This window comes from Sceloporus occidentalis, unplaced genomic scaffold, assembly GCF_023333645.1.
Source record: "Sceloporus occidentalis isolate IW3139 unplaced genomic scaffold, rSceOcc1.0.p SCAF_6, whole genome shotgun sequence".
Lineage (NCBI taxonomy): Eukaryota > Metazoa > Chordata > Lepidosauria > Squamata > Phrynosomatidae > Sceloporus > Sceloporus occidentalis.
In genome coordinates this window covers 474,373-501,110 of record NW_028316986.1, presented here as the reverse complement: position 1 = coordinate 501,110, position 26,738 = coordinate 474,373, and the positions used below count along the sequence as shown (strand labels likewise).

The 26,738-nt window shown below is 53.6% G+C and overlaps 1 protein-coding gene across 1 annotated transcript; it reads left to right on the top strand.

The window, feature by feature from the left end:
- The first annotated feature begins 4,699 nt into the window (after positions 1-4,699).
- On the top strand, positions 4,700-23,838 carry LOC149310287 (EMILIN-1-like). The gene is made up of 8 exons (XM_089528645.1): positions 4,700-5,405; positions 14,290-14,415; positions 15,543-15,742; positions 17,312-19,309; positions 19,638-19,745; positions 20,349-20,366; positions 21,481-21,615; positions 22,511-23,838. Exons 1-8 carry the CDS (start codon positions 5,218-5,220, stop codon positions 22,843-22,845), a joined length of 3,108 nt encoding a protein of 1,035 aa, XP_089384771.1. The 5' UTR covers positions 4,700-5,217; the 3' UTR covers positions 22,846-23,838.
- The last annotated feature ends 2,900 nt before the right edge of the window (positions 23,839-26,738 follow it).

Genomic DNA, 26,738 nt, shown 5'->3' with positions numbered 1-26,738 from the left:
GGAGCCCAGGCAGGCTCCTATGGGGTCTGTTATGGTCTTTCAGGTCCAGTTCTGGACTGGCAGCCTGCTCCACTATTCCCTGGAGGCAGTGGGCTAGTATAGGGGACTTGGGCCAAGGATACAGGTCCCCCCTCACTTTCTAGTGCTGTGCTGACCCTCCCAGCATCTGCTGCCATACACAAAGCAGCTGGTGGTGGGAACCACAGAAGGAAAGGAGGCCAAAGCAATCCCAGGCAGAAGAAGAGGAGGAGGCCTTCACTTAATAATAATAATAATAATAATAATAATAATAATAATAATAATAAAAGTTTTATTTTTATACCGCCCTTCTTCAAATCAGGGCGGTGTACAACAAAGTCATATAAAAACAGTAGACACTAAGCCAATACAAATACAGAATCCGCATACAAAGAGCTAAACATTTTAAAAACATTGCAACCTCATGCCAGTCTACAGTGCTGGCAGAGGGGGGGGAATAATAGTCTAGGGGGAAATATTCAGGGGTAAGCCTGACCGAATAAATAGGTTTTTAAACCCTTCTTAAATTGGGGTAGGGAGGTGGCTGCGCGAAGCTCTGCAGGCAGCGAGTTCCAGAGGCTGGGGGCCGAGATCGTAAAGGCCCTCTTAGAGGTAGAAACTAATCTAGCCTCCGGAACTCTTAGAAGTTGCTGCCCAGATGATCTGAGGGTGCGGGGCGGATTGTATGGGGAGAGGCGGTCCATCAGGTACCCTGGGCCCAAGCCATTTAGGGCTTTATAGGTAACGACCAACACCTTGTATTGCGCCCGGAAACGAATAGGCAGCCAGTGCAGTTCTTTGAGCACTGGTGTTATGTGACTGGCCCTGGATGTATTAGTGACCAGTCGGGCTGCCATATTCTGCACTAATTGCAGTTTCTGGGTATGGTACAAGGGTTGCCCCATGTAGAGCGCATTACAGAAGTCCAGGCGAGAGGTTACCAGAGCGTGTACAACAGTTTCAAGGTCCCTCTGGCCCAGGTAGGGACGCAGCTGGCGTATCCGCCAAAGCTGATAACAGGTGCTCCTGACTGTCGCATCCACTTGAGATGTAAGGTGGAGCAATGAGTCAAGGAGTCCATCCTTTCCGTGGTGCAGGGGTTCAAAACCTGCGGGGTGCAGTCCTGAAAAGGCTGCCTTCCCTTCCTCCCTCCCTCCCTCCCTCCCTCCCTCCCTCCCTCTCTCCCTCCCTCCCTCCATAATGCCTTCTTCCACCTGACACTCTGAATGGGGCAGATTGCTAGGACTGGACATTCTGGAGACCCCCCCAGGCAGTCTGCCCCTCCCTGGAGGCCCACTTTCACCCCCATGGGACCCCTATGCGCTTGCATTGTGAGGCCCAGTGGGAGCCCTGGTCTAGTCCTCTGGCCAGCTGAGCCCCTCCCCACTCAGTGACCTCACTCTCCTTCCCTCGATGACATCATCACTTCCAGAGGAGGGACCCAGCCAGAAGTGAGGTCACTGGTGGTCGTGACAAGTGCCAAGGGGGTTCCCAGGGCCTCTTCCGGCCCCCACCCCACTTTTGCCTCTAAGCTTTGCAAACCCTATTGTGAGGTCAGCACTCTCCTTTGCTGCGCTCTAAGCACTAGGCCAGGGCATCCATCTTAGGTAGCCCTTGGAGGCAGCCATCCAGCCATCCGTCTGGCTGTCATAATTGAGAGAGATTGACTTTGAATCATAGAATCACAGAGTCATAGAACTGGAAGAGACCTCCAATGGTCATCCAGTCCCAACGCACTTCTGCCCTGAGGAAGACTCAGTCAAACCATTCCCAGTGACAGAGGTCCATCAGCCTCTGCTGAAAACCTCCAAAGAAGGAAACTCCACCACTCTCTGAAGCAGAAGTGTCTTCCACAGTCAGGATGTTCTTCCTAATGTTAAGGTGGAATCTCTTTTCCTGGAGCTTGCATCCATTGTTCCGGGTCCTGTTCTCTGGAGCAGCAGAAAACAAGCTTGCCATCCCTTCAAATATTTAAAGAGGGCTCTCATATCACCTCTTAACCTCCTCTTCCCCAGGCTAAACATCCCCAGCTCCCTCAGCTGGGGATGTTTAGCCTTCTTGGTTCTGCAGATCAGGGACTGGGAACCTTCACACCTCTGCAAAGTTCTCTTTCTGCACAGGAGTTTTTATGGGGTGTGCTATTGGTATCAGAGCTGACCCTGCTTAGCTCCAGACCTCCCTTTTCTCCAAGGCAAATGCAAAACCCAGGCTGGGTGGATGTTATTGGTGGCAGGGTTTGACCCATTGACTGTGCCAAAATCCCTGGGACACAAGGCTGGCTCTGTAAGCCAGGCGATGGGCAGCATCTTCTGGGGCCCCACCCGCCCCCTTTGCACACTGGGGCAAAGCCACTTAGAGGGGCCCATGTGCCTGGCTCTTCCCGCAGCCTGCCTCCTCCTCACCCACCCAGCCAGGAAACCATGCGCTCCTGGCTGGGAGCCCAGTTACTGGGAGCGCTTAAGGAGGGAAGGAAGGACCCCTCTCCCCAGCTGGAGGAGGAAAGTAGAGGAGTGTGTGACCAGAGGAGGGTCTCACAGGGGACACTGGTGGGAGGGAGGATGGGGGTCCAGGCAGGAAGGGCCTGTGCTTGGAGGCAGGCCAGCTGGCTGGGGGCTTGTCCCAACCCAAAGACCGCAAGAAGGTGTATTGCCAGCTTCCCATAAGATGCCCTTTTCTGTGCCAAGCACTGAAAGGCTGCCTCTGGGCATGTAGTCTTTCAGCCCTCCCTCCAAAGGGCTTCTTCTTTCATCCCATTCCACATCTCTTGTGCCATTTATGCACAAGTTCAGAAGATGTGATTCCTCAGCATGGATAGAGAAATGCCTGGCAGAATGAACATGGCCTCCCTTTGCCTCCCCCTTTATGGAAGGTGAAGGAAGAGATGGTCTGGGCTTCCCTAGGTGAGGCTGGGGGAAGGAGGCCTGAAGGCTTGGGATAAAAAAGCATTGGAACTGAAACCCCTGCCCACTTTGTATGCAGCAGCGCTCACAGGGCAGAGGGAAGGTGTGGGGCTGGAGGAAACCCACAAGCCTTGTTTATCCAAATTGTGTGGAAACCCTGGAGCCGAGGGGCCCCAGTGCCAGAGGTAAGGGGGCTGGACTGCCTCTGCTGCAACCTGAGCTGTGCCCCACGCACGGGATCCGAGTGTGAGGCCTGCTCCTCCCCACGCACACAGAGACTCACACAGACTGTGTGTACACATCCTCCTTTGGGGCCAAATATGTCGCCCCAAGAGGAAAGCCAAGCTTGTGTCTGCTGGCAATTCCCAGCTGGAGGAAGTGTTGTGTCTTGCATCTCTCTCCATCTCTCTCTTTCTGGCCGCGTGGCTTGTGTTCTCCTCCCCACACAGCTGTCCAGGGCAGATTCAAGAAACGGAGCCAAGCAGGCTCTTGGGGGGGGGGGTGAAGGGGTCCTGGCAGCCCCCTCTTGGCCCAGCTGAAGGGTCTCTGTCCATCCTGGGGACTTTCCTAGGCCCAGGAAACTCACTCCCAGGAGCAAGCTTGGTTTCTGTGGCTCCAGAGACTAGAAGGCTTGCATCCTTCTGTAGTTTGTTAAAATGAGCCCCCAGCAGCTTGTTGGGGGCAGTTAACTTACACACATTGTAAACCCCTCAGGGAGTGCTTAAGTGCAAAGAGAAGCAGTGTAGAAATGTGCTTGCTATTGCTTGCTAAACACAGAACAATGGTTTCAAGCTACAGGAAAAGAGATTCCAGCAATTAGGAGGAACATCCTGACAGTAAGAACTGTTCAACAGTGGAACATACTCCCTCGATGGAGTGTTATGGCCATCTGTCAATGGGGATGCTTTGATGACGAGTTCTTGCATGGCAGAAGAAGGGGGTTGGACTGGATCAGGGCCCTTCTTGGGGGTCTCTTCCAAATCTGTGGTTCTCTGATTCCCAGGGCCTCACAGCTGAACCAAGCCCCCCTGCCCTCCACATAGACCAGGGATGAGGGTCTGGGGAGCTTCTGCCTCAGAGTCAGAGCGCCAGGGGTTTGCCTTGGTGGCCCATGGCCTCTCCAGACCCCCAAGTCGGGGATTGCCTGCCTTTCTGTCATCTGGTGCAGTCGCTCATCCCCCCCCCGCCATCTTGCAGTTTGGAGTCTGGTTTGGGGGGTGTTTAGGGCTGGATAAAGCTAAAGGGACAGGCAAGGTAGCCTGGGCCTCAGGTGGGGCAGGAGCAGTCAAGGAAGGTCTGGGATGGAAAAGAGCACAAAGCCGCCATCTCGGCCCACAGCAAGGAGGCCCAGAGCAGCCCCAAGTCTGAAACAAAGACTCCCCTGTCTCATGCGCACACATGCACTCATGCACCCCTTGGGACCATGCAGACAGACGGACGGCTGGCTTGCTGAAAAAACCGCCCTGGAGAGCGTGACGTGGGGGAACCGGGCCGGGATGCGAGTGCGAAGAACCCGTGGCTCACACCAGACACAGTGTTGCTGAGGTCACTTCCGTCCCTGCCCAGGGCAAACATGGCCTTGCTGTGTCCACGCATGACCTGTTCCCCTTCCCCTGGCCCTGTGTTAGGGACCGTCCTCGGTAGCCATGGCACTGGGACTCTCATGCCCCCCCCGGCCCCTCTCCCTTTCCATCCCTCCCTCCTGCTTTCTGCCTGGAGAGTCCCGTCCCGACTGTAACGAGAAGCAGATGTGAGCAACAGCAGCAGCCGCAGCCGCAGCATTAGTGCAAAGCCAGCAAAGGGGGTGGAGGGGAAGAGACAGGGTCCTGGGACCAAAGCTGCAGACTTTGGTCCTTCTTTGTGGCCCAGACGGCTATCTGACCAGAGGAGTCCCAAGGCCAGCCTAGAGAGCCAGGGAGCCGGGCAGTGGGGCAGCCCAGGAGGGCCAGAGTTGGTGGCCGTGGGGCTGAGGTTGGCCAGGCGCTGGGGCCCAGGCCTGCCAGGCAGGAAGTCGGGGGAGAGCAGGAGTGAGGGAGGGAACCTGCCGCCAACTGTCCAGTCAGCCAGCCAGCCAGCCCTGGGAAGGCTCTGCAGAGCTGTCAGTGTGTCAGGAGCCAGAGCCTGGGAGTAGAGCCCTCCGGACGCCTGGCCACAGAGGAGGAGGGCCAGTCAGGGGCCACAGCCACAACCGGGCCTGTTCCACACTGTGGCAGCTGCAACTGCCACACCACTGAAGCTGTGGCTCAGGGCCATGTGCAGCTGACCGGAGCCCCCGGGCACGGCACGAGGAGAGCCCGGGATGGCCACCACCACCACCACTGCCACAGCATGGCTCTGGATCTGGTGGGGCCTGCTGGCCGGCCTGGCCTGGGCCATGAACTACCCCCCCAGGTACAGCCTCTACACAGGGGCCGCCCTGCCCTTCTCCCAGCTCCAGGGCACCACCGCTCAGGCCCCCGGTGGGTCTCGGGTGGCCAGCCGCCACAGGTAAGACTGGCCGGTGGGCCAGGTGGGCCAGGTGGGAGGGGGTCAGCTTCACCTGGGTTTCATTTGAGGGGGGGAGTCCCAAGGCTCAAGATGGAGACGGGGAAGGCAGAAGGGGACAGGCCAGGAGTTGTGGGCAAAGGGGGCAGGGGAAAGGCCCTTCTCTGCCTGGGAGAGCCTGAGGCCACCCCTCAGTGGCCCACATGGCCACCTGGCAAGGAGGACTGGGCAACCGCTTCTGATGGAGAGGAGGACCACAAGCCCTGAGAGGGGAAGGGGCAACTAAGAAGAAGATGGTGGAGAATGGAGGAGAGCAGGCATACTTCTTCACTCAACTGCTTTGCTTTGCTCTGATTTGCTATGTTTTGCTTTGCTCTGCTCTGCTCTTTTCTTCTTTTCTTTCTTTCTTTCTTTCTTTCCTTCCTTCTCTCTTTTCCTGCCTGGAATTTGGCAAAGTCCCTTTTCCAAACCACAAGCTGGCAGGGCCTTTTTTGGGGGGAGCTTTCTTTTGCCTTTCCCAAACAGGCATATTCTCAAGCCCTGGCCCCAAGAATCAATGGGGAGAGGGTCTGTTTCTTTGGTAGCACCCAGAGGCTCCCAAGGGCCCCTGAGGGCCACCAGAGAGGCATGGGGCCCAGGAGAGTTGGGGGGCTCTGTGGTTGTGGATGGTGCTCTTGTGTGGCGTCCTTGCATTTATCTTAGCACCGTTGACCGCAGCCTGCCCTGAAATCCTGAGATGGACAGCAGGGAGTCTAAAAATATTTAAAATAAGAGCAAGCAGGGACATAGCTAGGATTTTAGGAAGGGGGGGTCCAGACTAAGTGCCACCATTATAATGGGGCTTGAGTGCGGCGGCACAGCAGCACACACCATTCATTTTTCTAATGGAAGGGGGGGGGTTCCAGACCCCAAGAACCCCCCCTTTGGCTACGTCCCTGGAGGAAGGAAGGAAGACACAAAGATGGAAGCTGTGGAGAAGGGGGCCTGTTGCTCTGGCCATGTGGCCTGTCCCTCCCCACCCCATCCATATCTAGGGAGAGCCCTCCATGTACCCCTCAGGCCTGGACCCAGAAGGTGGAGGGTTACGATGTGGGGCCTGAGGCTCAAACCAGAGGGTTTGGCCGTCCAGCAGCTTACCCCTTGCTTCTTTGTTTGGGCATTGGCATGACCTTCCCTTCAGCCAGGGAGGCTGGGAGGACCACTTGCCACTTTGCTTGGGTGAGGGGGAAGAGTGGGGGCACAAGGAATGGGGGGACACTTTGCAAATCCAGCCTTGCAGCTGGCACCAAAAAAGAGGGGGCACTATTGTGGGGAGAAGTCCAGGAGACCAACATTGCCAGGGCAAACTGGGGAGAAGACAGAGCCCAGGCAGGCCCAAGATGCCAATGCATCTGTGCCAACCACCATTTTATCCCCCAATCCCATCCTCCTTCTCCAGTAAGTTCCCAAAACAACTGGGGAGGGAAAATCTACTTTGTACCCGATTTTGGGCCCCAAAACGACTGGGGAAGGGTGTGGGGTTGGAGGGGGCCTTGAGGTCATCTATTCCTCTTTATTCCTAAGTCGATTTATTGGCCGTTCTGCACCCATGGCCCCCACTCCAAGCCTGAAGTGGCTAAAAGGATCCTCCAACCATTGGAGGGGAGAAGCATCAATTTAGAAAGCAGACAGAGAGAAAGAACTGTTTCTCCCAAGCGACCCACAAGGCTAGTCCAGGCCAAGGGTTGTGTTGTTTTGGTTGTTGTTGTTGTTGCATGCCTCCAAGTCGTTTCTGACCTATGGAAAGCTATCATGGGGTTTTCTTGGAAAGATTTGTTCAGAGAATCCTAGAGTTGGAAGAGACCCCAAAAAGGGCCCTGATCCAATCCAAGCCCATTCTGCCATGCAGGAACTCTCTATCAAAGCATCCCCATTGATAGATGGCCATCCAGCCTCTGTTTAAAGACAGCTTCCAAAGAAGGAGTCCTTGGAGATGGATTGCCATTGCCTTCCCCAGAGGCTCAGAGAGTGTGACTGTCCCAGTTTCACCCAAAAGGTTTCCATGGCTGAGCGAGGATTCGAACTCCAGTCTCCCAACTTCCAAACCTCCATGCCATGCTGGCTCCCCACAAGGGGTCCTGACCCCCCCCCAGCAGACCCCTCCCCTCCCCTTAAATGACATTAAACGTCATCTGCTTGGGCTCCATCCTGGAATTTCCCTTCCATTAAAGCATAACAGGGTCCTTCTGTGCATGTGCAGAGTGCCTTTCCTTCCCACAAGTTGAAAAGGCTTTTCTATTCATGGTGGGAAGAGCATCCTGTTATTATTTGACCAAATAAGAGCCAGCTCTTGTGAAATGCCCCAGAAGAAGGATTTCCTGAACCGGGGAATTCAGCAATGATAAACCCACCTCTTGGCAAAGCGGTCAGCCCTCCTTGACCAAAGGTCTTTGCTTCCCCCAGGAGACCATGAAAGGCCCTCTTCATCCAATCCGGCCAGCGGTCAGCCCTCGGTGTTTGTGTGTATTTGCAGGCCTGCAAGTTGCCCATTGACTTATGGCGACCCCATGATATGGTGTTTTTTTAAGGCAAGGAATGCTCAGAGATGTTTTTCTTTTCAGTTCCTTCCTCTGAAATAGAGCTTACAGCACCTGGAATTCCTTGACGGTCTGCCATCCAGGTATTCACCAGGAGGTTTATCAGACGTGAGTTTTTGGCGATTTTTCCCGCCTATCGCGCAATGTTAGTGTCACGAACGATGCGCAATAACGCGAAAGCGCGATGTTCTTCCAGACACCATTCATTTCTATGGGAGCCCATTGCGCAACGCTCCCGTAGTTTAAGCGTCATTCCTCCCCCTTTTGGGCATTGCGGGTAAAAGTGGAAGCCAGGCCATGGTCTCCCGTTATCTTGCGAAATGTGTTGCGAAATGGTTTGGTGTAGTAGGCAGCAGCACAACGTAACGCTAAAGTTACTGATTGCAAAGTTCCCATGATGCTGGGCTGCTTTTTGACCCCATTCCCTTCCAGTGGCCTTCCTTCCTTTCCCCCCAGGGAAGGGGGGTGGCTCTGTCTTGCATGAACACCTAGGAGGCTTCCAATGTAAGGAACCCCCAGGGTCATCCACTCCAGCACCTGGAAGGCTGCCCCATTCCTCTTTCCTGCATGGACACTTGGGAGGCTGCAAATGAAAGGGGTCCCTAGGGGTCATCCATTCCAGCCCCATTCCTCTGCCCTGCAAGAACACCTAGGATGCTAGAAATTTAAGGGTCCCCTTCTGCCTGCCACCAATCCCATCATCCACTGCCTTTTCCCAGGGGCCCATCTGCATCTCCCCTTCTGCCTGCCACCGATCCCATCATCCACTGCCTTTCCCCAGGGGCCCATCTGCATATTCAAATGGGCATGTGTGAACATTCATGTATGTGAATATATATATAACTATATATATATGTATATATATGTATATATATACACATATATATATATGTATATATATATTCAAATGTGCGCTCATGTACATACATACATGTATGTGAGTATATATATATATATATATGTATATATCAATACATATTTATGTGAATATTTACTTATAAACAGATAGAGATAGATAGATAGATAGATAGATAGATAGATAGATAGATAGATAGATATGTATATATAAATATATATAGATCGATGTATCAATACTGACTGCCCCCATTATTTGACCTGCCACCAATCCCATCATCCACTGCCTTTCCCCAGGGGCCCATCTGCACCTCCCCTTCTGCCTGCCACCAATCCCATCATCCACTGCCTTTCCCCAGGGGCCCATCTGCACCTCCCCTTCTGCCTGCCACTGATCCCATCATCCACTGCCTTCTCCTAGGCCCCCTATCTGCCTCCCTAATTCGACCTGCAACCCTCCCAGAGAAAGCCCTTGGACAAGTCACACTCTCTCAGCCTCATAGGATGGAAATGGTGAACTTCATGTGCATAATCCTCCCACAGCTAGCATGTGCATATTTATGATCGCTCATAGCGATCATATATATGCACACACTGCAGGCGAAAACAGGAAACAGGAGACTGGAAGGGGCTTCTCCCCTTTCCCCTCTCCCCCCCCCCCCCCGGAAGAAAAAGGTCAGGATGCCACCAAAACCTCCAAGGCGCATGCGCAAATATGTTGTTGCAAAATGCAAAAGACAAAAGGAAGGCACGAGTGTAGTAAATAGTTCCGCAATGCGTGATTTCGCATCACGGAAATCGCAACTTTCACGCAACGTCGCGCTATTGTAGCGCTAACATAACGTTACGGGTGAATGACGGAAAAGCAAGCAATATGGTAAGACATTGCGCGAAATAGTCATTTCGCAACGTTCTTTACACTTCCTTAGCGCAATTGCAGGGTCCAAAACTTGAGTCTGATAAACCTCCAGGACTGACCCTGCTTAGCTTCCAGGATCAGACAGGGATCTGGTGCCCTTCAGGGGATTTAGGCCCCTTAGTTAAGTATAATGAACTATTCATGTATTTGTGTCAACTTGTCTTGAGAGACAGTGTGGCATAGTGGTTTGAGTGTTGGACTATGGCTCTGGAGACTAGAGTTCGATTGTCCGCTCGGCCATGAAACCCGTTGGAGGACCCTGGGCAAGACGTCACACTCTCTCAGCCTCAGGGAAAGGCAAAGGCAAACCTCCTCTGAACAGATCTTGCCAAGAAAACCCCATGATAGCTTTGCCTTGGGGTCACCATGAGTTAGAACTCAGACACGACTTGAAGGCACACAGCAACAATAACTACAAGCCTCACTGTATATTTTTGGTAGCATGGCCTATTATCCACGGATGCCCCTGCCACAAGAAACCTACCCTTTTCTCAGGTGCCCCATTGATTTCCCCCCACAACAGGCTGAGGCTGAGGAAAGCACATCCCCACAGTCTCCGCACCCTCTGGGTCTGGCCACATATCCCACATTCCCCTTTGTCCAGCTCTGGCCTCCGGACAAAGGAGGGAGGGTTGGGCCGGGCTCTTGTGGGGCTTGTTGTTTTTATTGTTGTGTATTGTACAAAACAGAAGAGGCGGGATATAAATATATTGTTATTATCTTTGAGAAGAGACCCAAGAAGTAGTAGTTTGGCCAGAGAGATGGGAGCCAAGACAGCAAGGATCCCTCCTTCCTCCAGAAAACCTTCCACTTGGAACTCAGGTTCCCAGACCATGAGACCCTCTTCTCCCGCTTCAGGACAGGCTTTGGGGTGGAGACTGACTGCCAGGGTTGCTCTGGCGCCTAGGCATTGGCAGAGGAAGCCTGACCCTGTTGGTGCCTCTAGGCCTCTCAGCGGCCTTCCACACGATAGATCACGACATCCTCTTGGAACGCCTGGCAGAGCTAGGAACCGGTGGCACTGCACTCCAGGGGTTCCGGTCCTTCCTCTCGGGTGATGCTCAGGGACAGTCGCTCCTCCAGAACGGAGCTTAAATGTGGCGTCCCTCAAGGCGCCATCCTGCCCCCGATGCTATTCAACATGATATGAAGCCGCTGGGGAAATCATTCGCAGACATGGGGCAGGTCTTATCAGTACGCGGATGACACCCAAATATATCAGCAGCTATGACAACAGATGGCATTTCTCCCCTCCATCAGTGTCTTGAAGCGGTAACGGGCTGCATGAAGAAAAACAAACTCAGGCTCAATCCAGACCAAACGGAGGTACTTACAGTAGGGGCCCCCAAACCAGGTACAGGGTTGCAACCTCCAGTCCTAGATGGGGTCTCCACAAAGGACTGTGTTCGCAGTCTGGGGGTGCTCCTAGATCCATCGCTTCACATGACGAACCAAGTGAATGCGACAATCAGGAGCGCCTGCTATCAGCTCCGGCTGATACACCAGCTGCGCCCTTTCCTGGAAGTAAAGGACCTAGAGACTGTTGTACATTCACTGGTAACTTCAGGACTTGATTTCTGTAATGCGCTCTACATGGGGCTACCCTTGTGCCTAGTCCGGAAACTTCATCTAGGCAAAATATGGCAGCCAGGCTGGTCGCCGGAAAAACTAGGAGTGACCGAATTACACCCATCTTAAAATCTCTTCACTGGCTGCCTGTTAGTTTCCAGGCCCAGTACAAGGTGTTGGTTATCACCTTTAAAGCCCTACCTGGCTTGGGCCCCACCTATTTGAGGGATCGCCTGCTCCCATATAATCCGCCCCCTGCACCCTCCGGTCCTCTGGGAGGAATCTATTGCAGCCTTTAAAGACCAGACTCACTGCTCCCTCCCAGAGGGCCTTCTCTGCAATGGCTCCCAGACTACGGAACGGACAGACGGACGAGATCCGTCAAATTGCCGGCTGTCAAGACGGGTCTCTTCTGGCAGGCCTTTCCTGAATAAAGGTGTCCGGCCACAGAATGACTGCCCCCACATCATGGATCAGCCCCCGCTCTGTCCTTGCTCTATTTCATTGTGTTTTTAATACAGTAGATGTTTTAATTGTAACTTGTTTAATCCTGTTTTAAGGGGGGGAATTTGGGACACAATGTTGTAAATGTGGATTTTAATTTGTTGTGAGCCGCTTTGGTTGTCTTGTCACAGAAAAGCGAGATGCAAATAAAAGTTTTATTATTATTTATTTAAGGAGGAGGAATCTCAGAGCGAGAGTGCTGTCTTGAACCATAGAATGAGTGAGTTGGAAGGGACCTTCAGGGCCATGAGGTCCAAACCGCTGTTTGGTGTAGGGTCACCAGGTAGACTGTGGGATGGACAAGGCAACTGTGAGGTGGATTTGGAATTGATTGAATGGCTGAACCCAAAGAGTCCTCAGCAATGGCTCCTCTTCTTTGTCCTGGAGAGAAGTGACCAGTGGGGTCCCATAGGGGTCTGTCTTGGCTATTCAACATCTTTATCAATTACTTGGTTGAAGAAACAAAGGGCATGCTTATCAAATTTGCAGATGACACCAAATTAGGAGGAGTAGCTAATACTCCAGAGGACAGGATCAACATTCAAGGAGACCTTAATAGGTTAGGAAGCTGGGCCAAAGCTAACAAAATGAACTTCAATACGGAGAAATGTAAGGCACTGCACTTAGGGCAGAAAAATGAAATGCACAGATAGAGGATTATGGGGGACACTGGCTGAATGAGAGACTTCTATGTGTGAAAGGGATCTTTGAGTCCAAGTAGACCACAAGTTGACCAATGGTCAACAGTGCGATGTGGCAGCTAAAAAGGCCAATGCGATTTTAGGCTGCATCAATAAAAGTATAGTGTCTAGATCAAGAGAAGTAATAATGCCACTCTATTCTGCTCTGGTCAGGCCCCACCTGGAATATTGTGTCCAGTTCTGGGCCACACAATTCAAAAAGGACATTGAGAAACTGGAGCCATGTGTCCAAAGGAGGGAGACCAAAATGGTGAAGGGTCTGGAAACCATGAAGCCCTATGAGGAAAGACTTAGGGAGCTGGGGATGTTTAGCCTGGAGAAGAAAGGTTAGGAGGTGACATTATAGTCCTGTTTAAATACTTGAAGGGATGTCATATTGAGAGAGCAAACTTGTTTTCTGCTGCTCCAGAGAATATGGAGCAATGGGTGCAGGCTCCAGGAAAAGAGATTCCAGCTCAACATTAGGAGGAGCCTCTTGAGAAGAAGAGCATTCCCTTGGTGTGTGATGGCGTCTTCTTTTTGGAGATCTTTAAACAGAGGCTGGATAGCCAATTTTTGGGTATGCTTTGATTGGGAGTTCCTGCATGACAGAATGGGGTTGGACTGGATGGCCCTTCTTGGGGTCTCTACCAACTCTGTGATTCTATGAGATCATCCCCAGCAGAGAGCTGTCCAGCCTCTTTTGGAAGACCTCCAGAGAAGGAGACCCCACCATCTCTCTAAGCCATTGGCTCCATTGGCCAACCATTCTTACCTTCAAGAAGTTCCTTCTAATGTTCAGTTGAAATCTGGCTTTCTGTAACTTCAAACCATTAGACCTGGTCCAAGCTCTGGGCAGCAAAGGGCCTGCCCCCTTCTCTCTGGGACATCCCTTGAGGAACATAAAGAGGGCCATCATGCCACCTCTTCATCTTCTCTTCACCAGGCTGAACATGCCCAGCTCATATATTTTGTCCTCCAGACCTCTTAGCATCCCCAGAATTTGGTCCAACCTGTCCTTAAAATGAGGCACCAAGAGCTGAATGCAGGACTTACACGCTGCCTCTCTGCTTAATATATAAAACATATTCATATATATAACACCGATATATTGTATAAAATACCAAATTTAATTACTACAAAGGAGGGCGACAAAAATGGTGAAGGGCCTGGAAACTATGCCTTATGAAGAAAGAATTAGGGAACTGCTGGGGATGTTTAGCCTGGAGAAGAGAAGGTTAAGAGGAGATATGATAGCCTTGTTTAAATATTTGAAGGGATGTCCTATTCAAGGATGGAGCAAGCTTGTTTTCTGCTGCTCCAAAGAGTAGGAGACACGGGAGCAATGGATGCAAACTACGGGAAAAGAGATTCCAGTTCAACATTAGGAGGAACTTCCTGAGTCACAGTCAGGGCTGATCGACAGTGGAAGATAGATACTGCCTTGGAGTCTCCTTCTTTGGAGGTTTTTAAAAAGAGGCTGGATGGCCATCTGTCAGGGATGCTTTGATGGAGATTTCCTGCATGGTAGAATGGGGTTGGACTAGATGGCCCTTGGAGTCTCTTCCAACCCTATGATGCACAAAGCCTCGAGGTGAGGTTGCAACAGATGCTGGACCCCTAGCTCATTTTCATTCTGGCGTCTGGTGCTTGGGGCCCTCACTGTGCCACGAGGAGCAGAGGATTGGGGCCTGTCTGGGAAGTGGGGGTCAGGAACTGGGCGAAGGGCCTTGGGGCGCCCAGACCCAATGGCCATTCCTTCTCTCTCTTTTCCTCCATTGCAGGAACTGGTGCGCGTACGTTGTGTCGCGCAGCATCAGCTGTGTGGTGGAGGATGGCGTTGACACCTACGTGAAGCCGGACTACCAGCCGTGTGTCTGGGGGCAGCTGCAATGCCCGCGGGTCCTGACGTGAGTGCGGAGCCCCATGGGCCTTTGCTTTGCGTGGGGGCTGGTGTGTTGGGGTGCCACTCCTTTTGGGTGCAGAGGGTATGCCAGGGGCGACGGAGGCAGGGCTGCTTGGCTGGGCTTCTGGGTGGAATGCAGCTGGGTCATGGTCGGATGCCTGCGGCTGGGTGCCTGGCGTGTGCCCAGCCCTTCAAAGACATGCTCTGGGGCCATTGTGGCCAGAGGGATCCAGTGGGGCCAGGCACATGGGAAGGAGACAGGGTGCCCCCTGCTGGGCATCCCCTGGAACTGCAGGACCACTCATTTGCACCACTTTGTGATGCCACTTTGGCTGCCATGGTGCCCTCCATCCTGCGCAGTCTTGCAAGAGCATTTTGAATAATTCCTAGCACTCTCAGGGGGTCGTGTTGCAGGGCCCTTGGAGAGCGTCCATAGATCTGCCAGAGTGAAAAATGGAGAAGGCTGCTGTGCCTTTTTTAATCGCTAGATAGAAGCAAGAATTTCAGAAGAGATTGCCTCTTACTTGACTGGATGAAACGCTAGACTGGCTGAAATCCCTTCTTCTGCACAGCCACTAAAGACCCTAAAGGCACCACCAGATCGCCTCTGGTCTTGGAAGCTAAGCAGGGTCAGCCCTAGTTAGCACTTGGATGGGAGATCACTAACGAATCTGGCCACCTGTCAGGAATGCTTTGAATGTGATTTCCTGCATGGCAGAATGGGGTTGGACTGGATGGCCCTTGCAGTATCTTCCAACTATGATTCTATGAGGTGCTGGAGGCTCTGTTTCAGAGGAAGGAACTGGCAAAACAGATAGCCCTCTCCAGTTTTCATCTGGCGACCCTAGGCATCTGCCACTGGACGTTCTGTGCTGGCTTCTCCAGCTTTAGTGGTCCTAGTTGTTTGGGGTCAAGCAGATGTAATAGCAAAACCTACAAGGACTAGGTCAGCTTCACAGCCAAGGATTCTTGCAAGGAATCTGTTTCCCTGCCAAGCAGCTTGCTTATCTAGAACAGCTGCTACTTGCTTGGGGGGGGCTTGCAGCGAGCCCCAAGGACACCCTGCTGAACCCCACTGGCTACCCTGGACCCCATTCCTAGCTGGCTTCACTCTCCCTTCCTTCTTGGCAGGTACCGGAGTTTTATGCGCCCGCGCTACAAGGTGGCCTACAAGACTGTCTCGGACATGGAGTGGCGCTGCTGCCCTGGCTACTCGGGTGACGACTGCGCAGAAGGAGGGGTGCCCCTGACAACTCCGCGGCCGCGGCTTCCTCCTGGCCGGCCCAACCTCTCTGGCTTCAGCAACACGCTCAGCAGTTTGGGTGGAGAAGGTACCTCCTGTGTCAATATGTCCCGGGTCCTCCTGGGTCAATGGCAGTAATCCATAGAGCCATCAGCACCTTATCAGTTGAAGTCGATTTAAGTACGTTTGGGGTCACTTACATAGGCATACATAGAATCTTTAATGGGGAAATAAGTCTAAGGGGTTGGAGTTTACTAGCTGAAAATGCATGGGATGAATTTCAATGAATTTAATAATGTTTAATGAGGAACACATTGCTAACTAAGGCCTCGACAGACTAGTGATAAACGCCGGCCTGGGGGTAGAGTGGGGGTGTAGCATCCATGCAACGCATGCCACAACGCTGCGCCGATGCCGCCGTCTTGCTGTGTGTCTGACCACATGGTGGGCGGCGTCATGGCACTTCCAGATGACGCAGCTCCAAAGGAGCACCGAAAAGCCACGGTGGCAGTGGCTATGGTGCCCTTTCCACGCCACAAAAAGGAGCCGCTTCTTGTGGCTCCTTTTTCCACCACAGAAGGGCCATATCAGGGCTGTGGCGTGCAGTTGCCACAGCCCCAATCTGGCAAAGAAAGAGGCAGCTGCAGAGCACCCCTTAGGGGTAGTCTGTTCAGCCCCTAATTTCAGCTAACTTTTAACCATACACACACACACACACACACACACACAGACACAGCTAATAAATATATACATTTAAACTAAAAATTACCGGAAAAGGTGTGGCCCTCAAGTGCTTGACCAACCTGAAAAATGACCTTTAGTCCCAAAGAGTGTCCTGCCCCATGCAGCATGCAAAGAAGCCAGCAGACTGCCCGCTGTTGTATGTCGAATGGTGTGGTGGTTTGAGCATTGGACTAGGGCTCCAGGACACCAAGGTTTGAATCCTCACTCAGCCACTGGGTGACCGTGGCCCAGTCCCACTCCCTCAGCCAGAAGAAGGCAATGGCAAACCCCTTCTGAAGAAATCTGGACAAGGAAAGCCCATAATAAGTTTGACTTAGGGTCACCACAAGCTGGAAGCAGCTTGAAGGTGCACAACAAGAAGGAGCCTTCAAGTTGTTTCCGACTTATGGCGACCCTATCAGGGGGTTTTCTTGGACAGATTTGTTCAGAGAGGATTTGCACCATTGCCTCAGAGGCTAAGAGACTGTGACTTGTCCAGAGTCACCCACTGGGTTGCCATAGCTGATCAGGGATTCGAACACTGGCTTCCAAAGTCATAATCCAATGCTGAAACCACTAAGCCACACTGGGTCTCTGTGATTAGAACCTAGAAACCCTTCATTTTCAGCCAAATAAAATGACTGATGAACCAAACTTGCAGAGGAGATCTCGGCTCAGCCTTGCCCGACTTGGGACACCTCCAGATGTGCTGGACCAAAACTCCCATTGTCCTTAGCCAGTGTGGTATAGTGATGATGGGAGTTGTGGTCCAACACACCTGAAAGCACCGGATTGGGAGAAAAGTTCAACTTTAACAGGGTGACTTCTTCATCACTTTGTGGGTGGATGGATGGGGAAAAGGATCCGCTTTGCCAGGGAGACAGTTCCCCTGTTTGCCCTCACCTTGGCATGGTTCGCCTCTGCCCCTGACCAGGTCACAGGGACTCAGAGAAGGTCCAGCAGCTGGAGGAAAAGGTCCAGCGCCTGAGCAAGCAGCTGCAGGACATGCAGTCCACCCTCCACGCCAACAACGCCAAGCTGACCGAGGACATTCGCCGAGCTGTGGAGGCCTCCCTGAACGGCAAGCAGCCAGCAGATGCGGCTGCCCACCCCGAGATGAAGGAGACTCTCAATGAGATCCAGCGCCATCTTCAGCGCCTTGACAACCGCATCTCTGACCACGAGAATGGCCAGGGGGCGGCAGGTGGTGGCAGCAGCAGCTCGGACGTCCGGGGTGAAGTCCTCCGAGAGGTGGAGCGCCGTTTGCAGGACTCATGTGCCTCCTGCCTGGCTGGGGTGGAGGGGCTTCAGCGGCAGCAGGCGGAGGACCGCGACCGTACACGGGCCCTGGAGAAGCTCTTCACTGCCGTGGACCAACGGAACCGAGATGCCATGGATGCCATCCGGCAGCATGTGGGCCGCCTGGCCAATCAGCTGCCTAAGGAGAATTGCTGCGCACAGCTGGACAGCCGGGTGGGTGGGCTGGAGCACCGCTTGAACACTCTTTCAGACTCCCTGGACACATTGACTGAGCAGGCAGGCAGCCCAGGACCACAGTCCCCTCCCTGGGGCCTGGACCAGCGCATGTCTGAGATGGAGAGCCGCGTTAACATCACCCGGCGTGGCCTGGAGGAGCATTTCGCGGACCTGCATGTGATGCTGGAGGGGGCCGATGAGAGGCTGCGGAGGGCTGAAGGGCAGCTGGACTTTGTTTTCTCCCGCCTGAATGACTTCCAGAGCCACATCCACCGGGCCCTGGCCAACCTCTCGCGGGACGTGGGGGTCCTGAAGGACAGCAGCCTCCAGCAGCAGGGAGCCCTGGACCGGGTGCGTGGCTCCGTCCACACCTGCACCCAGATCTGCACCCCACCAGGTAACCAGGACTCCCAGATCAGCGACATCTTGAGTGACCTGGAGCGGCGGGTGCTAGACAACGAGGGTCAGCTGCGCCTCTTGGGTGCCAGCCTCCACCAGCTGGACCTCTCAGGCAAACTGCGCCAGCTGCATGGGCTGGTGGGGGCCAACAGTGAAGGCCTGAGCAAGTTGGCCGGGGAAGTGGGTGAGCTGGAGAACCGGCTGGTGGTCTCCGGGAGTGCCGGACCCCCAGATCTGGCTCGTTATGCCAACTGGACCAACCAACGCCTGGAGAGGCTGGAGCAGGAAGTAGAAGGGTTGGGGACCTGCTCCATACTGCGTGGTGAAGTGGACCAGCTCCGGACGCAGGTGGAGGCCTGCCAGCCGGTCTGTCAGACAGCGGGAAAGAGGCTGGACCCTCTGGGCGGTAGTGGCGGTGGAGAGCGTCCACTGCCAGGGGAGGCCTCCAAGCCCCTGGATGGTTTCAGCGTGATTGGGGGCACCTCAGCGGTCCACCTGCAGTCACTGCAAGGTGAGCTCTCAGAGGTGATCCTGGGCTTCAGCTCCCTGAACGAGACGCTGGCTGGGCTGCAGGCCACGGTGGAGAAGCACCAGACGGACATCCATGAGCTGGGCAGCACCAAGGACCGCATTATCGCCGAGATCAACCGGGTGCAGCAGGAGGTGACGGAGCACGCCAGCGAGAGTGAGGAGCGCTTCCGCGGGCTGGGCCAGGACATCCAGCGTTTCGGTGGGACCGTCCGGGTGGAGGCCTCTGACTGCCGGCAGGCCTCCGGGGGTCTGGCCGAGCGATTGGCCAAGCTGGAGGGGTCCTGCGAGCGGCTGGACCACGTCTCCGGGAGTCTGCGGAAGATCAAGGAGGGTCTGGACAAGCATGTCTCTGCCCTGTGGGGCTGCCTGCGCGAAGTAAACGGGACCCTGCGCACCCACGAGGCCCTGCTGGACAAGATCCACAGCAACCACCTGGTCACCTTCCACCGCCGCCTCAGCACCCTCAACGGATCCCTCCAAACCCTCCAGGATCAGCTCCACGGCTTCACCTTGCAGGACTTCACAGGTGACCCTCTGGACCAGCTAGGAGGCAGAGAAGAGAGGAAGGAGGGAAGGAAGGAAGGAAGGAAGGAAGGAAGGAAGGAAGGAAGGAAGGAAGGAAGGAAGGGCAAGGAGAGGAGGGAGGGTGGGTGGATAAGGGGAGGGAAAGAGGGAAGGGAAGGGAAAAGTGGGCAGAGGGCAAAAGAGGAAAGGGAGGGGGAAAAGGTGGTATGGAGGAAGAGAGAAAGGGAAGGAGAAGGGCAGACAGGCGGAGGGCAGGAGGGTGGGCAGGAGGGCAGAAGTGCCCTATGGATCCCAATCTGGAATCTCTTTCTTTCCCTCCTCCCTCTCAGGCCCTCCAGGACTTCCAGGACCTATAGGGCCCATGGGGAGACAGGGCCCCCCAGGCCCAATGGGACCCCCTGGGAAGGATGGAAGGATGGGCTCCGTCGGGCCCCCAGGTGAGGAGCTCTTTATGGCAAAATGGAAGCCCTGCCCCTTCGGTGTGTGTCTGTGTATTCACTTCCACAGGATGCCCTGCTACCCTTGGCATTCCCCTCCCCACAGGGTCCCCAGAATTAAAGGGGTGGGGGTCTCATGGGTTCCCAAACAGTGGCTGCCCCACACTAAGGAGTGAAGGGAAAGGTACCAGCGGCAGGGAGTCCTTGGGCTTTCTCTCAAAAGGAAATGGAGGAAAGACACTGGGGCCTCCATGTGAAAAGACCCCATTAGCTTCAGAGGTCAAGGGAGGTTGTGGCTGGAGGGTCAGTGTGGGAAGGGGTCAGTTGGACCAGAACATCAAAAAGTCTCTCTCTACCCTGTCCAGGAGGCAGCAGCTCAAGGTGCCCCCCAGCACTGCCCCTACCCCAGGGCTTCCTCACCATCACAGGGGCGCGTGCAGAGCTACCTCCTTTGCCCTCCCAAGGAGGCTTTCCCAGCCTTCCCTGACAGGCATTCCTGACAATGCCAGGACCCTGCATAGCAGATCCAGGGGGAGTGGACCCCCTAATCCCCCAACCTCCCCAACCATGGCCTGGGCTCATGAGTCTCCCTTTTCTTTGCAGGTCTCCCTGGAGAACAAGGTAAATGGTGGGCCCAGTGGTCTGGGGGAGTGGGGGGTGGTGGTGGGCCGCCCTTGCCATTTTCTGGGGGCAGGAGCAACTGGAGGGGAGTGCTGAGCCCAAGGATGCCTGGTGCATTCTTGCCTGCTCTGCCATTCTGGGGAGGGGGTGCTGAACCCTGGACTGACCGGGGGTCTCCTGCAGGCAAGAGAGATGCATGGCAGGGCTGGGCACAAGACACGTCATTGAGTCCCTTGCGGTGGCACTTTCGTGGCCAGGAAGAGGGAGAGACGCTTGTGAGATTCTCTGCCCAAGGTGCCTCAAGGAGGGAAGAGCCTGAGCGGCGAGAAAGGAAATGGTGTGAAGAACACACGGAAAATGGTCACTCTTTCCACCGTTGGCCCCAGTGACACAGTGGCAACCAAGGCATTTGGCTGCCTGAGGCAGAGCAGCAAATGGGTACTCTCCCTCCAAACTTATAGTGGCCAGTACTGTGTCACTGGGGCCAACGGTGGAAAGAGTGACCATTTTCCACGAGCTCTTCCCACCTTCTCCTCTCTGGCTGGTCGGACTCTTTCCTCCTTCCTCTCTCTGGCAATTCAGTTAAGAGAACTGGGAGTCTTTTCAAGCGAAGGGGGGATTGTGTGAGGCAAGAGTGGGCACAGCATCACCCCAAATGTCCAGGCTCCCAGCTGTTTGCGTGTTCAGCCAGCAGCTCCCTCAGCTTAAGTGATTCATTGCTTATGAATAAATGTAAAACTTCATATGATGAACTCACAGCAGTTTATTAGAAACTGGACCTGAGGCACCTCTGCTCCTTTTTCTGTGTTCCACCAACAGACCAGAATCAAAATGGCTTCCAAGGAAATTGGGGGGGGGGGGGTTTCCCAGGTTTCAGTGGACAATTATGGCAACCCTACCCGTGGTGTGTGTGTGTGTGAGTTTCAGCCCCCCATTTCCTTTCCCTGGTGGGACCAGACCCCCCCCCATGTGCACCCCCTGATCTCTGAGGATCGTGGGAACACATTAAGGGGGATCTGGGTGTTGCCATGGTTGTGGGGCTGGGCAGAGCAGGGCAGGGGGCTCATGGTCCTTGAGGGGCTCTGCTCACCCTTGCCCCTTCCTCCTCTTGCAGGGATCCCTGGTCCAGTTGGAACGATGCCCAAAGTCTCCTTCACGGCAGCGCTGACCTCCCGCCACCTGGACACAGGCACCATCGTCTTTGACCGGGTTCTGGTGAACGACGGCGACTTCTACGACCGGGACTCTGGTCAGTCGGTGGCGGAGGGAGGGGTGGGGAGGGATGAGGTGGGGGGTGTCTTTTCAGAAGACCCTCAGGAGAGACCCCCAGCTGGATCAGGCCGAGGGTCTCGCTCAGGCCCTCCTCGGGTCTCCGTCCCGCCTCTTCCCTGACTCTGTTCCCAGGTCCTTTCCCAGGAGACCATCTGAACCGCAAAAGGGGTTATTCAGACATCGGGGTTTTTAGCACAACTGGGCAAATAATCTCACTCATGCATTCAGTTTTTACTGCTCACACTATTTTTTTTATCGGAACCCATTTCTGCGCATCTCTGTGAGGTCGGTTGCTCATATGTGCCAGCACTGTGAATAAAGAAGGAGTCGGTGGTGTGGATGTATTCACATTAAAAGCATGCAGATTTCTATCCCAGTTTATCCTGGGTCTATTCGCATCAGTTATTCAATGCAAATCTTTTTTTCAAAAACTCAGGAAAACACCCAGCATCAATTATCCCAGATTACGTGGGGGTTTTGGCAGCCCCCCATCCCAAAAATATTTACTCTGGTGTGTTCAAAATGTATGTGAACAACAAAGAGTCAACCCACATTCTGCCAGGATTATTATCACCGTTTGAATAACCCCAAAGTCATAAGACTTGGGACGATATACTCAGGGGTCCCTTCTGCCATGCAGGAACCCACAGCTAAAGCCCCCCTGAGGAATGTTACCCTCCAGACCCTGTTTAAAGCCCTCCAGAGAGAGGAGACCCAGACACCCTCCGAGGCAGTCCATTGATCCTCAGGCCCAGTTGGAATATCTTGCCTTGTGACCTTTCCCCCCTTGGACCCTCCGGTCTTCAGAGGGTGCCTTTGGGATCTGGGATCAAGAGGAAATGGGTCCCCTCACCTTCTTCTTTGCTCCACAGGGATCTTCACCGCTCCCGTTTCTGGACGCTACTTGGTCAGTGCCGTCCTAACTGGACATCGAGGCGAGAAGATTGAGGCGGTCCTGTCGCGCTCCAACCAGGCCATTGCCCGCAGCGACTCGGCTGGCTACCAGCCCGAAGGCTTGGAGAACAAACCCGTGGCCGAGCGCCAGCCCAGTGCCGGGGCCCTGGCGGTCTTCATCCTCATCGTCCCCATGGAGGCCGAGGACACCCTCTGCGTGGATCTGGTCTCGGGCCAGCTGGCCTACTCGCCGGACGAGCCCCTGACTGTCTTCAGCGCAGCCTTGCTCTATGAGGACAGGTTGGGGGTCTAGGTGAGCTTGGGGAGGATCAGGCGGGCACAGTGGGCATTCCCCAGCAGCCCAGCCTAGAAAGGGAGGTATTAGGGAGCCCACCCACCCCACTCTCTTGCAGCCCCCATCCAGGCTCCCTTCCTCCCCTTCTGAGCTGGTGCTACTGTCCAGAGGTCTGCCATCTGAGCTTGGAGGCTGGTAGCTTGACTTCAGTGAGTCCTGGGCAGGGAGGGTCTCTGTGCTACTCAGGACTTTCCAATGCCTGTGGGCACCACTTGTCCCTTTCCTACAGCCATAGCCATCTGACAAGCCCTTGGCATCACTCATGCCTTCTGTGCCCTCTGCCACAGCCATCCTGTGGTCCAAAATGGCTGGAGGGTGCCACTCCCAGTGCCCATCCAAGCCAACAGAGCTCACCAGTTAGGAAATGGAGGGGGAGAATGGAAAAAGAGAGGGATAGAGTGTATCCTTTTTGTTATTTATCTGCGTCTGTTGTTCCCCAAAGAAGCTTCTCCTCCTTTTCCCCACTCCGTCCTTCCTCTGTTCCTCCTGCCAGCACCAGCCTCCTCACTGTGCCACCATTGTGCCACCACCCGCCGACTTCCTGCCTTGCTCACACTTTGCCACAGCTGGCACTGCCTCCTCTCACTGTGCCAGGTGCAGAGCTCCTCAAAAGCCATGCCACGCCATGCCAGCTACAAAGAGGGCAAGGCCTTGGGATTGCCAGTCTCCAGGGAGACTGAAGGAGACACCCCATGCGAGAACTTTTGGCTGAGTTGGACGCAAAGGGCCGGGTGGGAGAGGAGGGTTTGGAAAGAGCCCCCTCCCCACAGGGCACAGGGTCTCTCCTGGGGTTGACCCCTCGTGTATTTGCTGTATAATGGTCAAACTCTGCTCCAGGTATGATGGTTGTTGAATAAAGAAACACTTTTCTTTTTTTAAAAAAGGACCTTCTAAATGGCTGAATGAAAGTACATGTGAAAGGGATCTGGGAGTCCAAGTAGACCACAAGTTGAACATGAGTGATCAGTGAGATGCGGCAGCTAAAAAGGCCAATGCAATTTTAGGCTGCATCAATAGAAGTATAGTCTCTAGATCAAGGGAAGTCGTAGTGCCACTCTAGTCTGTTTTCGTCAGGCCCCACCTGGAATATTGTGTCCAGTTCTGGGCCCACAATTCAAAAAGGACATTGAGAAACTGGAGCCATGTGTCCAAAGGAGGGCAACCAAGATGGTGAAGGGTCTGGAAACCATGAAGCCCTATGAGGAAGGACTCAGGGAGCTGGGGATGTTTAGCTTGGAGAAGAGAAGGTTAAGAGGTGATATGATAGCCCTGTTTAAATCTTTGAAGGGATGCCATATTGAGGAGGGAACAAGCTTGTTTTCTGCTGCTCCAGAGAACAGGACCCAATGGAGCAATGGATGCAAGCTCCAGGAAAAGAGATTCCAGCTCAACATTAGGAGGAACTTCCTGAGAGTAAGGGCGGTTCGACAGTGGAACACACTCCTTCCTCGGAGATTGTAGTGGAGTCTCCTTCCTTGGAGGTCTTTAAGCAGAGGCTGGATGGCCATCTGTCATTGGGGATGCTTTGATCTGGATTTCCTGCATGGCACAATGGGGTTGGACTGGGTGGCCCTTGGGGTCTCTTCCAACTCTGTGATTCTATGATTCTATATATCTTTACATTTGAGGGTCTTCTCAGGTTCTTTCATGGCTGCCCTTCCCATTCCTCATCTTCTCACGATCTCTTGACTGAAGTCTCCGTTCGGATCAATGTTTGACCCAAGGTGCAGGTACTCATCTACTATTTCAGTTTTCTTGTTGTCTAGGTTGAATGTGTGTTTATGCACATTTATCATTTATGCGCATGGCTCCATTCTTTAATGGCATCCCAGGGCTTGCCCCTTGACCTGGCAAGGCCTCATCCCTCGGTCTCAGGTCCTGGCCCTGAAATCCCCAGAGGTTTGGGGGAGTCCTCACTTGGCAAACCCCACTTGAAGAAGGACGGTACTCTCTAGGACCCAGAGTCGCCTCAGTCGTCCCACTCCACAGGTGTGCCTTTGCATTTCTTCCCAGTAAAGGTAACTCGTAAAGGTAACTCTGCCCTCCTGGCCTTGAAAGCAGGGACCGCTCCTCTGCTGGGAAAAAGGCACCATAAATAAATAAGAGCAAACAAAGGAGGAGGAGGAGGAAAGAAAGAAGGAAACCAGAAGGATTTACTGGAGACAGGTTAGGCCTCTCTCTTATCCCTTTCTGGGACACATTTAACACACCTTTTCTGAAGGCTCACCTTTCCTCCACCTGGAAAATAGTCTCACCTGGAAAGAGAGGGGAGCAAGGGCCAGAGAATCGCAGAATCTTAGATTTGGAAGGGACCCCGAGGACCCTCCAGTCCAACCCCATTCTGCCGGGCAGGAAAACACCATCCCAGCCCTCCCTGGCGCAGATGTCAAAGGCATTGCCATGCTAGTCTGAATAGTCAGTACCCAAAGGGATCTTGCAGCACCTCTGAGACTCACGGAAAGAAAAAAGGGGGTAGCATCAGCTTTCGTAGACTTGCGTACAGTGGTACCTCGGGATACGAAATACCCAGGTTACGAAATTTTCAGGATACGAAAAAAACCCATAGGAAATTATTGTTCCGGGTTAAGAAAGTTTTTTCGGGTTACGAAAAAACTTTTGGTGCTTTTCTGCGGGATTTCACACGGAATCGCGGCTTTTCCCCATTAGCGCCTATGGGGATTCGGCTTGCGAAAGCCTTTCGGGTTACGAAATTGACAGCGGAACGAATTAATTTCGTAACCCGAGGCACCACTGTACTTCCTCATAAGCATTTGCAACAGATGGCCTTCCAGCCTCTGCTTAAAAACCTCCAAAGGAGGAGACTCCAAAGCATCATTTTCCAATGTCAAACAGCTCTTACCCTTGAGAGGTTGTTTCTAATGTTGAGCTGGAACCTCTTTTCCTGCAGTTTGCATGCATTGCTCCATTGTGTCCTATTCAGCAGCAGAAACAAACTTACCCTTTCCTCAGTTTGACTTCCCTTCAAATGTTTAAACAGGGCTATTATCCTATCACCTCTTGTCTCTTCTCCAGGTTAAATGTACCCAGCTCCCTAAGTCTCTCCTCATAGGGCTTCATGGTTTCCAGGCCCTTCACCATTTTGATGCCCCTCCTTTGGAGCTGCTCCAATTTGTCCACATCCCTTTTGAATTGTTTTGCCCAGAACAGGACACAGCATTATTCCAGGTGAGGCCTGAGCAAGGTAGAATAGAGTGGCACTATGACTTCCATTGATCTAGGCACTATATGGAGGACATTTTGACATTCCTTCAGGACAGAAGGTTGACATGTAGGACAAGTCCAGGAAAAGGGGGGCATCTGATGGTCCCCTTGAGCCCAAGGCCCTTTGTTTCAGCTACACCGTTGACCATTAGCCTGGAAAAGAGACGGTTAAGAGGTGATATGATAGCCCTGTTTAAGTATCTGAAGGGCTGTCCTATTGGGGAGGGAGCAAGCTTGTTTTCTGCTGCTCCAGAGAATAGGACGCAGAACAATGAATGCAAGCTGCAGGAAAAGAGATTCCAGCTCAGCATTAGGAAGAACTTCCTGACAGCAAGGGCTGTTCGACAGAGGAACAAACTCCTTCCTTGGAGATTTTGATAGAGTCTCCTTTTTTGGAGGTCTTTAAGCAGAGGCTGGATGGCCACCTGTCAATGGGGATGATTTGAGTGTGAGTTCCTGCATGGCAGAAGGGGGGTTGGACTGGATCAGGGCCCTTCTTGAGGTCTCTTCCAACTCTAGGATTCTATGACTGAGACTTGGGGAAACCATATCCCAGAGGGAGAGGCGTCCCTACAGACAAGGTGTCAAGGGGCCCAGTGCAAGATGTGGGTGGGGGTCCCTCTATGTCT

What these genes read in the sequence shown, in the direction of transcription:
- LOC149310287 (XM_089528645.1), top strand. Translation starts at nt 5,218, where the DNA reads ATGGCCACCACCACCACCACTGCCACAGCATGGCTCTGGATCTGGTGG. An exon ending in CAATGCCCGCGGGTCCTGAC is followed by an intron (nt 14,416 to 15,542) that starts GTGAGTGCGGAG and finishes CCTTCTTGGCAG; the next exon opens with GTACCGGAGTTTTATGCGCC. An exon ending in CAGCAGTTTGGGTGGAGAAG is followed by an intron (nt 15,743 to 17,311) that starts GTACCTCCTGTG and finishes GCCCCTGACCAG; the next exon opens with GTCACAGGGACTCAGAGAAG.